Source organism: Coffea arabica, chromosome 2c (genome assembly GCF_036785885.1).
Source record: "Coffea arabica cultivar ET-39 chromosome 2c, Coffea Arabica ET-39 HiFi, whole genome shotgun sequence".
Taxonomy (NCBI): Eukaryota; Viridiplantae; Streptophyta; class Magnoliopsida; order Gentianales; family Rubiaceae; genus Coffea; species Coffea arabica.
In genome coordinates, this window is record NC_092312.1 from 10,080,835 (window position 1) to 10,097,460 (window position 16,626).

A 16,626-nucleotide genomic window follows, 5' to 3' on the forward strand; every position below is an offset into this window, starting at 1 on the left:
GTGATTGAAAAAGTGTGAAAAGCTTTTTAAATAAAAAAATGCTGGCGACTTCTTGGAAGGAAAAACAAATCTTCATTTTTCTTTAGGTGCGTGCTTGTCCGTATCTCGGTGTCCATGTTTGTTCTTGCTGCCCTTTCGCTATTGAACGACCAAATTTTGCAATTTGAGAAATCAATCATCAGACTGGTTATTATTATTATTATTTTTTTGTCGATATTGTAGATTAGTTCAAATACTTTCACAGAGTTACAAAAATATCTGAACATCAAGTCATTAACTATTTAAGATTACCACCTTGCACCATAATCTATCAATTTTGTATTGAAGTACTTCAAACTTTAATTTATTATTATTATTTTTTTTGCAAAGTAGTGCATTAACTGAAAGATTTTGAGAGCACTCGTCAATCCGCCTAAATTATACATATATATTTTAATTTTTTTTGGTAAAAAATGGGTGGGATTTAAAAAAAATTAAAGAAGTGAAAGAGGGATTTGCATCTAAATTACACACAACATAGTAATTTATTATGTGAACATACACGTTTATAATTGTTACATCTTTTGTATTTAAACACTTTTTTCAAATTAACTTTAATTTTATTAAAATTTAACAAACCTCTTCTAATAGATGCCTCCAGGGTATCCGTTAGCCAAATCCATACTTAAAACCAAATGAAACTCACCTAGATTTCATCAAAATTTAGAAAAAGAAAAAGAAAAAAGGTAAGTGTCTTTCTTTTGTTTTTCTTTTCGCAGGGCTTTCAAATCAAAAAAAAAAATTCTCCATTTCCTCTCAGTGATATTTCTTCGTGATAGTTGCGCTGCTTAACATAATTTTCTTTTTTTTGTTCGCCTTTTTTTTATTTATCATTCCTTTTTTCATAATTACGATAATTATTTAAATTTTTGACCCACTAATCTTCGAGTCAATAAACAGGATGGCTTTCAACTGGCTGATGACTTTAATATTAAGCTGGTTGCACCTTTTCTTGCATGCCCAATTTTGTCCCATCCATTTGTGCTTTGGCCTTTTTGTGCTTTTGCCTTATAAAAATGCCGTGCAACCCATCCTCTCTTCCTCCATCTCTAATACTCCTACCACATAAGCCACCGATCCATTACTCAGAGAAACACAAACTCAATATCCCAGAAAGAACTGCAATAAAATGCAAGTGCAAAGAAATTTGAAATGGATGGTTTTTCTATTTATCATCCTGACAACATTCAAATCAGGCCATGCAAAAGAAACACAGCCCATTCTAGAAAAACTTGATCAACTCTTGAAGACAGCTCTTGAATGGAGGGCTAATCAGCAGATGCAACTGCAATCCCAAGATTCCAAATTGAAGCCTACAGTTTCCGTGACGATATCAGGAGCTTTATGCTTTGTAGCAGCATCCATATCAAGTGCTGGCGGGATAGGAGGTGGTGGGCTATTCATACCAATTCTGTCTATAGTTGCTGGATTAGACCTCAAAACAGCCTCAAGCTTTTCAGCATTTATGGTCACAGGAGGGTCAATTGCTAATGTTGCGTGCAATATGATCATCAAAGGAAAGAAAAATGGCGGTAAGACATTGATTGATTACGATATAGCACTTTTATCCGAGCCATGCATGCTCCTGGGAGTCAGTATTGGAGTGATCTGTAATCTTATGCTCCCTGAATGGCTCATTACAATCATGTTTGCTTGTTTTCTTGCTTGGTCCACATTCAAGACATTCAAATCAGGAATATCTTATTGGAAATTGGAATCAGAGTGGATGAGCAAAAATAGATGCCAAAAATTGGAAGGCGGGATGTTAATTGCTGAGAAAAGTGGAGAGACTGTTCAGAGCTCGCAAGAGCCTTTATTGCAGAAAGAAACAAGTTTAAAATTGGACATACCATGGACGAAGCTGGGGATGTTGGTCGCAATATGGTTTTGCTTCTTTGTTCTCTATCTTCTTCGGGGGAATCGCTATGGACAGGTGTGTGGTCTGTGGACTTCCTCATCTTCTTTTTCAATTCCTTTTAATATTTAGATAGTACCGGATATATCTATAGCTAGTTAGTGTCCGTGTTTTCTTTTCTGCCCCAGTGTGATAAAAAGGGGAAATTAAGACAACAGGGGAGAATTGTTCAGAAGTATAAATATAGGAAATGTGATCGTACGGGATATACTCCCGGTAGTAGAATCTAGTAGTAGATGTCACTCCTCAAGTTAGCTTTTTCCTCCTCTTTTTTTTTTTTTTTTTTTTTTTTTTTTTCTTGAAACACATTAGCTGGTTCAGTGAACCAATTACCCAGGCAGTCCTGAATTAATTCCACGTAGGGATAGGAAATAAAGACTACGTGCTACCTTAATTTTGAGCAAGAAAGCAACTCAAGTTATGAGAGACAGATTATTGGTGGAAAGATAGAGAAACAAAATAAAATTGGAAAAGAGACAAATTAATATGCACAATGAGCAAACTGGGAAATGGGGTCTGCGCAACTTCTTCTTGTATTTCTGTTTTGTTCGGAAACCTTCGTCAGGTAAAGATTTAACAAGCTTGTGACTTTCATCTAAATTTGTCAGAACCAATGGGCGAACTGGGCTGGCACTAGAAAATTGACTATCCAGTCGATGAAAACCAGACGGTGGACGAAAGTGTAATTAACGATCAGACTAATGTGTTGATCCTAAAAGAGTACATTAGCCAGTGGCTTTTTCTGAAAAGGAAAATGCTCTAACTATTTGAACTCTATGCAGGGAATTATAGTTATGCAGACTTGTGGAGTGGGATACTGGATCATCTCATCGACCCAAATTCCTCTTTGCATAATCTTCACTTTATGGATTTTGTATAGCAGAAAAAGCAACACCGATCAGTTTCAGCAGCAGGTGCTTGAAAAATCCCTTTTAGTACTTCTTTTTGTAGTTAATGCCGATTTTGATCCTTTTCTCCTTGAACATGCAAGACTACTGACACGGTCCTTTTCTTTGTATAGGAATTAGGAAGTGACGCGAAAAATCAAGGGCCAAACATGTTCGTGTTCCCAATCATGGCGCTGTTAGCAGGGGGATTGGGTGGTGTTTTTGGAGTTGGAGGTGGAATGCTGATAAGTCCACTTCTTCTGCAAGTTGGCATAACTCCTGAAGTAAGTTGTTTGATACATACTCTTTATCTTAGACTTCAGAATTTTGTCATGTCTTTGGTTAGCAGCAATCATCGTTATAGAGTTGTAGGTTGTCCAATCTTGACGGGTAACTGTGCCCGGATCAATTAGCTTAACTGTATAACCTTGTTCCTAGTACAGGTTACTGCGGCTACCTGTTCATTCATGGTATTCTTCTCCTCAACAATGTCAGCTTTTCAGTATTTACTCTTGGGAATGGACCATGTCTACGCTGCCATCATATATGCAATAATTTGTTTTATTGCCTCGATTATTGGTCTGGTTATTGTACAAAGTGCTATAGCGAAGCAGGGAAGAGCCTCGCTCATTGTGTTTTCAGTTGGTATAGTGATGGCTGTGAGCACTATTCTGATGTCTAGTTTTGGAGCTGTTGACGTCTGGAGGGACTACATTACTGGAAAATATATGGGATTCAAGAAGCCCTGTTGAAAAGGGGGAAAAGAGGAGAATCAGTGGTCCTACTAACCTTATAACCTGGTCCAGGAAGAATAAGGCCATAAACGCTAAACCGTGCTCTAGATTTTGCAGAAGAGATAAATAACGAGCTCGAGAATATTACATATGCATGCAACATCAAGATCGAAAGCAGTTGCATTATAGACATAAAATGCAGTTGATGAGTGATTTTTGGCACACATCACAACAAGACGAAAGTGCAGTTCCAGATTAGCTGATAAGATGCATCAGTTTCAGAAACTGATCCTCTCTAAATAAAGGCATTCTGGTGTACTCTATACGACTTGTTTATGTTCTAGTAAAGAATGGTGTAACCAGTTTTCTAGTACCGACCAACAAAGGTGAATAAGAATGAAAGGAAGCAAGAAAAGGTTCTTTGCATCCAACCTGCAGAAATATCCCCTACGGATGGTATGATTCAATCCTGTTTTGTAATGTCAAAAGTGTGGCTATGCGACCATTGTATCCTTCACTTATCTAGTGGGTATAAACTTTTAGATGTGGAATTTTTTTTTTTTCAATTTGATTGAGACAAAGGATGCTTCGATCCTTTTTTTTCCCAACAATTATTAGATCCATGTCAAAGTTGCATAAAAGCAAAATAGCATCTTTATTCCAGTATGTCTGATTCTGACATAGTGGACCATTCGTGACTATATGTCAACATCTCTAAGCATTTCTAGTAAGATGTGGATGCAAACTAAAGTTATGGAAGAGCTATTGGATAAGATCTGGTCTGGGAATAATAGCTTCCAAAGTTTTAAGAGATAAGACGTTGATATCCTTGGCGATTATAACAAAGAATTCCCACTTTTCATTAGGTACTAGTGTTTGTCCTTCACCACGCATCAAACAGAAGTAGAAAACTCAAGTACAATCACTAGAGGGAACTTAAGCAACCAAACTGCAAGGCAACCTGAAATGCATAATTTTTTCCAAATAGTTCTCCCCACCAACTGTTTACACATGCAAAAGAAGCAGGATACATTGTAGAAAAACTATCGATCATTGCTCAAAATCAATGACTAATCGGAGGCATCTGTAGCAGGTACAATGTGCAAAAATTCTATATTGAAGTTGACAGCTGATAATTTAGGAGCAGGGGCTCTAGCTTTATAGCAGCTAGCACTATAATAGAATAAGCCGTTTTCAAGTGCATGCATGTCTAACTTAATATGCATCTATCATTTCAGTGGAGGTTGAGGATGTTAAACAATATCAATTGTAAAATTGTAATAACTATTATACTCAAAATGCCAAAAAAAAAAAAAAAAAAAAATCAGCGACAAAGCTCTCTCAAGCTTGTCAAGAAAAGGAAAAGATAAATGCCAGTTCCACTTGCGAACATTCAGAAAATACAATTCTAGCAGCAGTTGAAAGAGTGATGATAGTAAAAGAAATTGGAGATCATAGTTTATTTCACTTTAACAACCATACAAAGACTAAAGGTTTCAAAACTGTAAGAAACAGACGTAGGTTAATGGACATCGTGCCAATGTCACGATCCTTAAACCATAAAAACATTAGAATTCTTTGAGTTTCTTGCAAACTCTACTCCTTTGTGAAAGCCGCCAGTAACTCATCCATTTCAAAAAAGTTTTACCAATACAAACTTAGTCTAGTTTCAAAACTGGAAACCAAAGTATTAAAATCTAACTATTTATATTTTGAAAGAGAATATTTTCTCTGATCACTTACAGCTCAGAGCTGAGCTATTATGAGTTAAGCAACTGGTGGACGTAGGACATGATCTTCCGAAGTGTCAACTGCAGCAGGTGGCATAAAATGCCACATCGATGTTCCAGGATAGCCAACAAATGGTGTCATCTTGCTGCTGAAAACTTGATGTGGAGCTACAAATGGAGCTAGAATTGCAGAAGGGTTGGATAAAAAGCCAGTTTGAGAGCTCAAGGCTTTTAATTGGTGTTCAAGTTTGTCCTTTTCTGCCTTTTGCTTCTGCTTCTCATCACGAAGTTCATTTTTCTCAGCCTATATGATAAGTTATTGTGGATCAATAGGAAGGGATGTATCTTCGCAGTGAAGGTGAACTATTGGAACGCCTAAATAGAAACTTTGCTTCCATACAAGAATTTGAATTACAGGAATGAATGACAAAAATTTGACACACCTTTAATTCATTAACCTTCTCTTGTAATCTCTCATATGACTCTTTCAACTTCTCGGCCTCATCTCTCAACTGAATCAACATCCTTGTGGCATCACCTAGTATAGCAGACTTATCCACTTTTGGGGGTCTTTCAGGATCCAGGAGAAAACTTAATTCTTGGAACCTTGGAAAAGAAACAAAGTCAACTTTGCAAAATGCACGCTTTGTGTAATAAAGTCAACATTGCGTAATCTCATGTGCACCATTCACAAACTCTAAAATAGATGAGTTGCGAACACACACACACACACATACACAGATGCACACACACACACACACAGATAGAGAGAGAGAGAGAGAGAGTCTGCCTATCATTCAATTTATCCCTACGCATTTTCTCCCTGTATGCTTTGGAATCTGTTGCACTGCATGGTCCAGACCTTGCCCTAATACAGTTACATCAAACTTCAAGAGTCAGATGGAAATAAGATGAAGATAAGAAGTAGATGAGAAGGAAGTACAAGGCAAAAGGGAGTGGCATTAGTTCCTGACAACTGGGCAGGGCAGAAATGCTATGGCACATACATGTAGAAATTCAAGATAAATGTACAAGAAAGACAGGCATCTAACTTTGGCATGAAATTCTGATATATATGTGCTGACTAGTCATCAAAAAATTTGAGCCCAAAGACTTAATCCTAGTTTGATTCCAAAAAAATTTTAAAGCTTCTATGAAATAAATGTGAACAGCATTCTGCCAATAAAATGCTGAATTGCAATTCTTACCAGGATTTTTAGGCTAAAACAATTAACATTCAACCAAAATCCTATTGGCAAGGGTGAAATGGCTGAGGGTTCAAAGAAAAAACCAAGTTTCCAGTTACAATCTCCATCCTGATACAGGTATTCTTACTTCCTGATATAGGTATTCTTACTCCTCTCAACATCATTAAAAAAAAAATCATATAACATAACAGATACACTAAAACTTAACTGTGAAAAAGAGGTTTAATACTTTCTTTCAAAAATATAAATCTAGTAATGCTGTATAACAGATTAAGACTGTGTATGCTATCTGCATGCCAAGAGGTGGAGGGGGCTGTTTATTGCGGCAGACCCATTATGCTGGCCCCTTTAAGAGTAAAGAGATGTTCCACATAAGTACATTGACCCATCTGACACTTTTCCTAATTGTTACAAAAGAAAGAGCTTGCTGATTACTCTGAATAAAGTACACACCTCTTTCTTGAGGAAGCTTCTTTCCTGCTCCGTGAACTTTGGAATGCACCATCAAGTTCCACACTGTGACGTTATCATCATAAAACAGGTTTTTAATTGGACAGTAAAGAGAGGGTTTTTACTAAAATCAATCGGGAAGTTGATTAATAGAACAGACAACAAAAGGAATCAAAGAAATAACATCCCAAGCAACAGAATGAGACAGCTAAAAACATGAGTTGCTCTCCAGGAAATTGAAATCCTATTGAGCAAGTAATAAGATCCCACAACTTGGCAAACATAATTGTCCTTCCCTGTGACAGATAAAGATGGAAGTAAGTACCTATCTGCAATCATCAAATGCGAGCATAGACGTTTATGCTTTCTATGATGCTACTTTTGTTAAAGTGGCAGGGACGAATAGTTAATAGTCAACAATTTGTAAATGCAAATTCTGATTTTCTGACAAACCACAACTTTTTCAACCATAAACTTGCCTCTATCCCAAACACCGAAGCTGTTATTTTTCATTTTCACTTCCTTGCATGAACAGAGCAGCGAAAGTTTATCTCACAACAAAAGCAGGCAAGAGTCTTTTTCCTTTTGGTTTTCTTTCATCTACCCCAAACAGAAACCGATACGAATCAAGCAATGTGCAACTTTTGCCAGAATTTAAGGGGACTAACGTTCTAGCACATCATGTTCAATCTATTCAGGAACTAGATGAAGCCAAGCACCAAATTGTTTGTACCATGTGAACTTCCTATCATCAACACGTCAACGTAACTCTTAAAACATAAGCAATGCAATCAGATCACAGTTTAGTCTGTCGTTGAGGCCACTGGATGTGCGATGAGCAGATATTCGCATTTAAATTATCGGTAAAGCCACCAAAGGTGTTAACTTTCTCAATCTGTTTCTTCATATTAGGTGGAACACATGCATCGATACAGGAATATTATTCAACTCTTGAATGTCCATCAATGCATGTACCTCATTTCTTCTTCCTTTTTTAATATTTTTTTTCTCGCTTTTGGTTAAGCAAATAGGAAGCTGGTTATTAAGTAGGCTAGCCCAACCTCCAAGCAAGGAACATTGCACTCGTTTCACACCACACTGTATCTGAAGAGATCCTTGCTCTCTAATAAAGTAAATTTCTGCAGCAAAAGGCAACAAATTCCTTTTTCTCAAAACAAGCAAACAAATTGTGAAGGGGCCCAATCAGCAAAATTGCAACAGAAGCGAACATTATTCTGAAAAATAATGCAATTATTTGTCGAAAAAGCTCCTAAATTATTTCGAGAAGCTCTTTTCCCTTTTTTTTTTTTTTTTACTAAATTTGGAAAAATTAAGCATCCCAAGTGCTCAGATTAAAAGGCCAAACCAAAGGAAGAAACAATAGAAAAAAAAAAAAGAAGCAAGACCACTTAAGAAATTCGCAGGCCAATAAATACCATAAAATCCACATCCAAGTGAAATAATCAAGAATTTTCATCTAATTTCGCAATAAATGCAATGCAAGAGTCGAGAAGGGAAACAGAAAAATTTCACATGCTAAAAGTAAGGAAAATGGAGGACCTGTTTGGATTGTAAAATGAATTGTTGGACCAATTTTGAAAACCGGGATCAAGAGGAGGAAGGTCACCACCAGGAACGGGAATGTCTTCAATCAATCCAAAATCGAAAACCCAGTTGGAGTCTTCCTCCGGAGATGCCATTTTCTCCGAAGGGTATTGTTGGGAAGGAATTTTTTAGTGGAGCTGTTTTGGGGAGTGCAAGAGTGAAGAGGAAATTCAGAGAGAAAATGGAAAGGAAAAGTACAAAGATAGAGAAAGAGAATGAGGAAGGGGAAGAAAATTTTATGTGGCGGGAGGAAATGGTTGGCTCTCTCAACGGTTAGTGGGGAGCTAGTTATGACGTCATCTTCGTGGAAAAGTGATTCCAAACGGAAGTGACATCGATTTTTTTTTTTTTTGTCGAAAGGTCATCATGGTTATTCATCCTTTTAGGTTAAAATGGTGTAGTGGGTTATATGAACTTCTTTAACTTGTAAAAAAAAAAAAAAAAAACCTCTTTAATAATAAAAATAATAAAATTTCAGTCAAATAATTCAACCGAAATCAAAGGGAAAATCTACAATGTGGTGGTAAATCACATTGCAGAACAAGAGTGTGAAAAAAAAGAAAAAAAAACTAATGAGATATCGCAAATATGGTATATCACATCGTAAAAGTTTCGGAAATAAAAATATTTCTTTGTCATTTTTATCTAAAATTTTCTTCCTACGCTCATACTTGGGTTTTGTGGGCTACAAAAACAATTTCTTTCACGATGTTCAAGTATGAAACTCAGCAACAAGGAAGAATATGTCTATATCAAGTTCTTTTTTGGACTGCCCTTTTTCTTTTTCTTTTTCTTTTTTTTTTTGTAGTCATTCAGTTAGGAAACAAATGAATGTTGAACGAAAATGAACATCCTGCAATAGATTGAGACTGTCCCAAGGTATTCTTTTGGTTAAATAATGAACTAAATAGCCAATGTAGCAGCGAGCATACATAAAAATGTTTCATGTTCAAAAAATTAAAGAAGTTGAATATGACTCTTTTTAAGTACTAGTAACAAGTAATTACCGCTGAAAATTGGGAGAGTTGAATTAGGTGGTAAGGTGGAAGAGATTGTAAGTAGAAGATCTTGGATTCAAAACTTTATATTTAAAAAAAAAAAAAAGTTCAAGAGAAGGTCATCAAATGAATATTGAAGATTTAATTAACTATGTAATCTCGCAAGAGAATTTCATAATTGACTACATCCACTTTTGGTTTTCTAATTGAAACTTGTGAACCAATTTCGAAGATTCAACGGTTGAATCTACCAAATCCCTCAAGGAAAATGTTTGGATACATGCGTTTGGATACATGAAAGGAATTATAGATCATATATAGCAGTATAGGAAACTCGTATCAAAGAAATAAAAATTTGTAAACTTTGAAAAGGTACAACAAAGTAATGCATAATACTATAAAAGTTGAATGCATGGTCTAAAATTAGACTAGGTGTCTCAAAGTACGCAAGACACATCGAACTCCTTGAAAAGTGAATAAGGATAAGAATAAAGAGAAGAACAAATGCGACACAAACTAAAGGCAATATTTGACTTCAAACACAGCCATCCAAGGTGTGCGTGCTCAAGAGCATTATATTATTATTATTTTATGGAATATGGTGGCCTCCATTACAATTTGGTGGTCCTTTTTTTCTTTGCATAATGAATTGCATATGCTATTTTAGTAGATACGTGTAAATTACGTGATGTGTGTGAAATAAAAAATTAATTAAAAATAATTATTGAAAAACGCATAAACGACGCAAGTGAAATAATTCTAGAAAAAATTTTGACATCCAAACGCTCGTAAAATTGATGACTAAGCATGCCAGATGAAATTGATGTACTGGATCCCATGAAAGCTGTTTTTTTTTTTTTTTCTCTTAATTGAAAACAAAGAATTCAAGAAGGAAAAGCATTTTCATAGTAATATAGTAATAATCAAGAGATTGTTTTATAGAGATTACACATATTAATTTAATAGTGTTTGATCTATTTTACATCTCTTTAATGATTTCTATTGAAAATATTCGGGTGAGGCAGAATTGCAAACATAACCAAAGACAAAAAAATTCTTTATCCCCTATCCCTGTTTCTCCTTTTTGGGAATTATTTTCGGTTTTGAGTCGAGTCAATTGAGAATATATGCAAATATAATTCTTTCCTGACCACTATGGTCCAAGGACTGATGATCAATTTAATTTCAAGCCACACCCTTATATTATGCACCTTTTCTCTAGAGCTTTGAAGAACCGTGGCTGCTTCTATCCTATGCAAAGTATCATAGAGGATGATCCATAACCATAAGCACACTTCCCAATATCCAGATCCTGTTCAAAATGCGATAATCTTGTATCACCAAAATAGCTGGTAGCCATTAGAAGAGGCCACCCAAGATTATCTGTACATGACAAGTTGACAGATCAATGCCTCAAGATGTTGATGTTTGATCCGACTTTAGGAAAGTTCTAAAACAAGGGAAACCTCACCACGTGTTTATGATCAACTCCGGGGCAACATCATGGGCTGCTGAAAAATGACATTTAGCAGAAAGCTATGCAGTCTAGTCTTCTGAAGGAAAGAAACAGCTCTTTTTGTGGGTTGATGCTCTAATAAGCTCTGTCACAGACTAAGGAACAGCTTACATGAACTTGGTTTTTCTCGCAGTGTTTGAAACTGTCGAGACAGATTTAAGAGGGGAAGTGTACGTTTAAAAGAGCTTGATAGATGTAGTTCTTCTTCTGGTTGCTTCCAGTTCCCAGGAATGAAGATGTATTGCTAACAACATACGAAAGTACAGTAGGTTTGATGATATACCAGCTTCAAAATCAAAAGAGTGATATATATAATCTGTAAACTACAAATTCAACTCCAGGTTTATCATCAATAGACAACACATTGCAGGCCAGTTATATATTCTGATTCACAAGCATTACTCAAAACAGTTATGTACAATGGGAACTGAAATAGCAGCGGAACATACAGTTGCAAACAAACAAGAATCTGAAAACAAAGAAAAGCACATTTCCTTTATGCCAATTGAGCAGGAGTGGACTGAACGAGACTCTCTATCCTCTTCCGAATTTCATCAGGATTGGCACCCACCAGTTTGTCCACGGGAGCTCCTTCCTTGATCAGGAGAAATGTTGGCATGGCTTTTACTTCATACTTGGTTGCAACCTCCTAAGTTAACAAAAGAAGAAAATGAAATACAAATTTCTTAGTATCACCACTTATCTATAATTCTACCTTCTATCTTCCTGAGACAAGAAAATGATCGTTGTGAATCTAGGTCTCTTGTGAAACTTGGCAACTCCAATAAGATCATACGTAATAGCAAAACGATATGGAAAAGATATATATAAACCATGACAGTCAGCTATCCAACTTTGCAGCAAGTGACTCAGTAAAGATGTTATGTGAAAATTTAATAGCTATTTTGCATATGAGGAATTGCCTCTGATTAGCCTCCAGTAAACAACAGTAATTAGACAAAAAAAATGCTAAGAAAACAAGCTAGTCGAATCCCAAACCTCAAGAACACACAGGGCAAGCAGAATAAATCTGCCAAGAATGTCATTATCTATCTTAGATTGCTTCAAAATATTGTGCAGATTCTAACACATTCATCATGGCCTTCTGTTGTAAACAACATGAACTACCTATTGAATAGAATGTACTAACACTAGCTCACAATTTTCTTCCAACTGTGCAGTCCAGCCCTGGATGCTCTGTCTAGCTTCTGGCTTCCTTTCTATTTATCTATTCTACAACCACGACAACCACAAACATATACCATAAGCATTCATGATGGAACAGTTCCCACCTGCAACTACTACAGAGATGAACAGTTGAACTATAGGAAGCCAAGAATCATAGCAGATGACGTTAGTGCCGTCACAAAAAGTAAGATTCAAGGCTACCAGTCTCGTTGAGTCAAATGACAGATAATGAAGTCCCACTGTATTACACTCTATATGCAAGCTTATCATGTGCTTTAGATGACTGAAATGCTCTAGGGAATGTACTTCATATGATCTTTAGAATGCTGATGGTAGTCAGAGGCCATAGGCTCTATTATACCAGTATTCTTTCAACTACTGCAATATTAGTAGATAAAATTTCATGAATTAAGTTTTGAATATTTTGACTGGAAGTATTTACCTTCCTGTTAAGCTCTGGGTATTTCCATGTTCTACAAAAATTACTTCACCAGAGACCTTAATGATTTTGTGGACAGCAGTACAGAAAGCTTAAAACGGATTTACCAGTGCATCTTCACCAAAATAGCATAGGAAACGGATAAAAAAACCTTTGAGACAGGTGAAATACGAGAGTCATACTGAGCAGCTTGCCAGAGCAGTTCATATGATAACCAAAGAGGATTTAAGGGGTCGCCAAACATAGAGGAGATTTAACAATCTTAAATTGCAGTCTATTGATCGAGTACAGATAAACTAGAACTTAGATCTGCTCAAAGACAAAAGACAAACAAATTTGATTTGCATACGTATTATCAGGCAACTCTTTGGTTTGGAGAATCATGCACAAATGTAAAAATGCATGAAATTCATAAGATATTTCTTTTAGAGAGCGCAATTGGAAGGAAGGATCATGAAACAAAGACTATTTCTGATAGAAGCCAGCAAAGCTGAAAAGGTTACACTACGTATTGAACGTTGTCCTGCATTATTCCCCAAGTACTAGCAAGTTTTAATTAACATTAAAGTAAAGATGTCTTGAATCAGATTCGATCTTTTTGAGCATAACAAAGTTATGGAAGGGGAAGAATATGCATACAATTTGAAAATCTCTATTACCCTTCTTTGGTTGACTGAAGTGGAAATTAAATTGATCCATGATCTTAGACAAGATGACAATTCAGTAGCTAAAGCATGCATAATTAAGCTTGTTGTACATCAAGACAACAGGTGGTGCATCCATCCTTGGTTCTTCTAGCATAGTACTAATTTTCTTAAAATTTTAACAAACAAGCTTAATTCTGTTCATCCTTGTGCAGTTTAGTGATTTTTGTACTTGACAAATGCAAATGAAAGTGAACTGCCTGAGTCTTTCTCCTAAACTAAAAAATCCATAGATGCAGAGCTACTAATGCAGTACAAAATCGAAAAGAGCACAGGCTTTACAATTGCTACCAATGCAACATCCTTCTACATACTTGTCAGCCGAGTTCATGCTACAACTTAAATTAAATGCCAACAGAAAATCACCTCTAACCCCAGGGGGCGAAGGGGGGCGGGGGGGTTGGGTTTTTCTGGGGGTTGCTTGTATAGCAGGAAACAAAGTGGAGTATTACCTTGACTTCATCCACATCAACGGACAAAAAGGAAACATCTTGAAAATCTGAAGCCAATTCCTCAAAGAACGGATTCATTGCCACTGATGGCATGCACCAAGAAGCTGAAAAGTGTGCCACAATCTATACATACAATAAAACACCCCACCCATCACTACTTATTTGTACAGCTTAAATTCATTGAGGAAATTAAATTAAAATGCAATTCAATGCTAAAAAAGCACTTCCAGGATTTCACTGATTTCATGTAATTTCGGTAAAACAGGACGCCTGACTCCTCATATAAGAATTGCTTAAATAGAGATAAAAACGAACTAATCTTTCAAGGTTTATTCCGAAAAATTGAAACAATTGCTCGGTTGTTCCCATACACTATTCCTGAAGAGCCCCTTTCCAATTGCATCAGAAACAGTGAAAATAAGATGCTTTGTTTTGTATAATAATAGAGAGGAAGATAAATCAGTGAGCAGGCGGAAGAATTAAAGGCATATGCAAGCTTAAAGTACAAAGAGCTAAGCAGATACAACACAACATACAGGATTGCCTCGAGTTGTTGCCTGATTAACATGAAAATTCCAGGACTCCAGCGAATCCACCTTGACAACTCTTGACTTACTTTGATGCTCCTGCCCTTCCATTTCTTCTTCTTCTTCTTGCAGTTGGATGGCCTGGCTAGCTAGAAATATCCAATCACCATAGCTGTTGAAACATGTTTATACGTAGTTAAACCATTAAAGAAAGATGACATCTATTTTTTCCAGAAGATGACAGAGCAAATTACTGCTAAATTGAGGTGTCGGACCCCACTTGTGGATATACATTGTGCCATTATGTAGCCCCCACAGCCCACAATGCATTTGCCCAATCTTTAGTAGATTGGATTACATTTGTCGGGTCAGGTTGAAGATTCTTTGCGGACCTGAAGCAAATCCTCCAATGTGGATTTGTTCACACAATTTAGGAAATACTTGTTCAAGAAATCAAGATCATGAGGGCACTCATCTGTCTCTAAAATCTTTCTTTCTTGGACTCTATTCCAGACGGACAAAGGCGAATTCCAATTTGCAAGGAGAAGTTGAAAAGTGAAATGGGTGTGTAATCACTATATAACTACAAATTAACGCCTTTAAAGATACACGGCAAATCTCAAATTAAAATTTTGTTGGCAGACCTAGAGAATGCAATTCAATTCTGAATTTGAAATTAAAAGGGCTGAGACCATCGTCCTAAAACCCATCAATCCAAAAATTCTACTCTGCTTCCTTCCCTTGCACCTTAAAGTTGCTGTATGAGTGAGAAAAAGACAGAGAGACTTTTGTGCAGTTGAAATATTAGTGAGAGGGACAAAATGCGAGCATATGAAATATCCAAATTTGATGAGATTAAAGATTTTTTTTCCACGAAATTAATCCCTTCGTTTGTTGACCTAGACATTTTAGTTTTTCCGACATCACTTGGTGGTTTTTTTCTCTCTTTTTTTTTTTTTTTTTTTTTTTTTCTATTCCCACTCATGTAGCAAGACTAGCGTCTCTTATTGAAGCCCAAGAGACATATTTTTGTTTAAGGATGGCGGTTCTGATCACCGTCCTTGTCCCGAAATCGATAATTTTCAAAAATGATATGACGTATTGAAATGACATGACAATCAAGTTACTCCTTAAAAAATTAGGGAAATAACACAAATAGTCTTTCAATTCTTAATTAAATCACTTTTGGTCCTTCAACTTTAATTTAAGATAATGTCATCCTTTAATTTTTATTATTGAATCAATTTGATCCATCTACTTTAATTTGGGGCTATGCCCTAAATTAGCTCGATAATTAAGGTTAAGAGACGAAATTATCCCAAACTAAAGTGAAAGGAGCAAAATGATCTAGTAAAAGGATAAGTAGGGGTGGGCAAAATTATCCGCTAACCCGAAAACCCGTCATATCCGATCCGATTCGAAAATTAGGATATCCGATTTTTAGTATTTAATCGGGTCAAAAGAGGGTCGGGTATCCGCTAAGATGCGGGGCGTGTTAGGGTCACATAATTAAAAACCCGCGGGTACCCGATCCGCCCCGCATATATATATTTTTTATTTTTATTTTTATACACACACTATAAAATAATAAGTTAGAACTAAATAAGTAATTTTATTGAACAAATTGCATTACAAATATGAGAGACTATAGTTTATTTACAAGATTCATTTGTAAAGGTCATGATCTTATATTTTATAGAAAAAAGTTTAATTAATGTGGAACATATATATTAAAAATTGTGCTATTTATTTCAAACTTTTATTGATTTTGAATTCTTTTAATTTTTTTCCTTTATCTTATATTCTCTTCATATGCTTGTTTCTTGATGGGAAACCTTTTTTTAGGAAAAAAAATTATTAAATCTTAGATGAATGTGTAAAATATAAAATTAAATTGGTATAAATCATTTTTTTTAAAAAAATTAAATAATAAACGGGGCGGGGTGGGTACCCGCTGATCCGACCCTATCTCAGCAGGTACCCGTTATAGGGTACCCATTGATATGCGGGGCAGGTAAGTGTCAGAAAATGACTGACCCGCAATATGCGGGTCGGGTCAGCCAAATGGTGAATAGGACGGGTACCTGACCCGCGCCCACCCCTAAGGATAAGGGATGACATTGCCCTAAATTAAAATTGAAGGACCAGAAGTAGTTCAATAAAAGTGTTGGAGGACTATTTGGGACATTTGCCTTAAAAATTTCTCTTGTTTTTAGCTATGCGTGCAATTTGGC

General features: G+C 36.1%; 3 protein-coding genes across 3 annotated transcripts; 1 reads left to right on the plus strand and 2 right to left on the minus strand.

Annotated features, from left to right (window-relative positions):
- The first annotated feature begins 1,042 nt into the window (after window positions 1–1,042).
- On the plus strand, window positions 1,043–4,141 carry LOC113725860 (sulfite exporter TauE/SafE family protein 2). The gene is made up of 4 exons (XM_027249262.2): window positions 1,043–1,972; window positions 2,737–2,868; window positions 2,976–3,125; window positions 3,285–4,141. Exons 1-4 carry the CDS (start codon window positions 1,169–1,171, stop codon window positions 3,591–3,593), a joined length of 1,395 nt encoding a protein of 464 aa, XP_027105063.1. The 5' UTR covers window positions 1,043–1,168; the 3' UTR covers window positions 3,594–4,141.
- An 867-nt stretch (window positions 4,142–5,008) lies between these two features.
- Window positions 5,009–8,834, minus strand: LOC113725861 (transcription factor bHLH115). The gene is made up of 5 exons (XM_027249263.2): window positions 8,524–8,834; window positions 6,967–7,029; window positions 6,096–6,173; window positions 5,749–5,911; window positions 5,009–5,609 (listed from the first exon to the last, which is right to left on the minus strand). The coding sequence occupies exons 1-5, from the start codon at window positions 8,661–8,663 to the stop codon at window positions 5,343–5,345; spliced, it is 711 nt and encodes a 236-aa protein (XP_027105064.1). The 5' UTR covers window positions 8,664–8,834; the 3' UTR covers window positions 5,009–5,342.
- A 2,535-nt stretch (window positions 8,835–11,369) lies between these two features.
- LOC113725863 (thioredoxin-like protein CXXS1) lies at window positions 11,370–14,922 on the minus strand. The gene is made up of 3 exons (XM_027249265.2): window positions 14,402–14,922; window positions 13,866–13,988; window positions 11,370–11,731 (listed from the first exon to the last, which is right to left on the minus strand). Exons 1-3 carry the CDS (start codon window positions 14,501–14,503, stop codon window positions 11,579–11,581), a joined length of 378 nt encoding a protein of 125 aa, XP_027105066.1. The 5' UTR covers window positions 14,504–14,922; the 3' UTR covers window positions 11,370–11,578.
- Window positions 14,923–16,626: the final 1,704 nt, after the last annotated feature.

Excerpts from the sequence above, each read along its gene's own strand:
- LOC113725860 (XM_027249262.2), top strand. The coding sequence starts at position 1,169 with ATGCAAGTGCAAAGAAATTTGAAATGGATGGTTTTTCTATTTATCATC. Across the intron at positions 1,973-2,736 it reads GGGGGAATCGCTATGGACAG|GGAATTATAGTTATGCAGAC; the intron begins GTGTGTGGTCTG and ends AACTCTATGCAG. Across the intron at positions 2,869-2,975 it reads CCGATCAGTTTCAGCAGCAG|GAATTAGGAAGTGACGCGAA; the intron begins GTGCTTGAAAAA and ends TTCTTTGTATAG.
- LOC113725863 (XM_027249265.2), bottom strand. The coding sequence starts at position 14,503 with ATGGAAGGGCAGGAGCATCAAAGTAAGTCAAGAGTTGTCAAGGTGGAT. Across the intron at positions 13,989-14,401 it reads CAACAACTCGAGGCAATCCT|ATTGTGGCACACTTTTCAGC; the intron begins GTATGTTGTGTT and ends TTGTATGTATAG. Across the intron at positions 11,732-13,865 it reads TTGATGTGGATGAAGTCAAG|GAGGTTGCAACCAAGTATGA; the intron begins GTAATACTCCAC and ends TTGTTAACTTAG.
- LOC113725861 (XM_027249263.2), bottom strand. The coding sequence starts at position 8,663 with ATGGCATCTCCGGAGGAAGACTCCAACTGGGTTTTCGATTTTGGATTG. Across the intron at positions 7,030-8,523 it reads TCATTTTACAATCCAAACAG|TGTGGAACTTGATGGTGCAT; the intron begins GTCCTCCATTTT and ends ATAACGTCACAG. Across the intron at positions 5,610-5,748 it reads AGAAGGTTAATGAATTAAAG|GCTGAGAAAAATGAACTTCG; the intron begins GTGTGTCAAATT and ends CTTATCATATAG.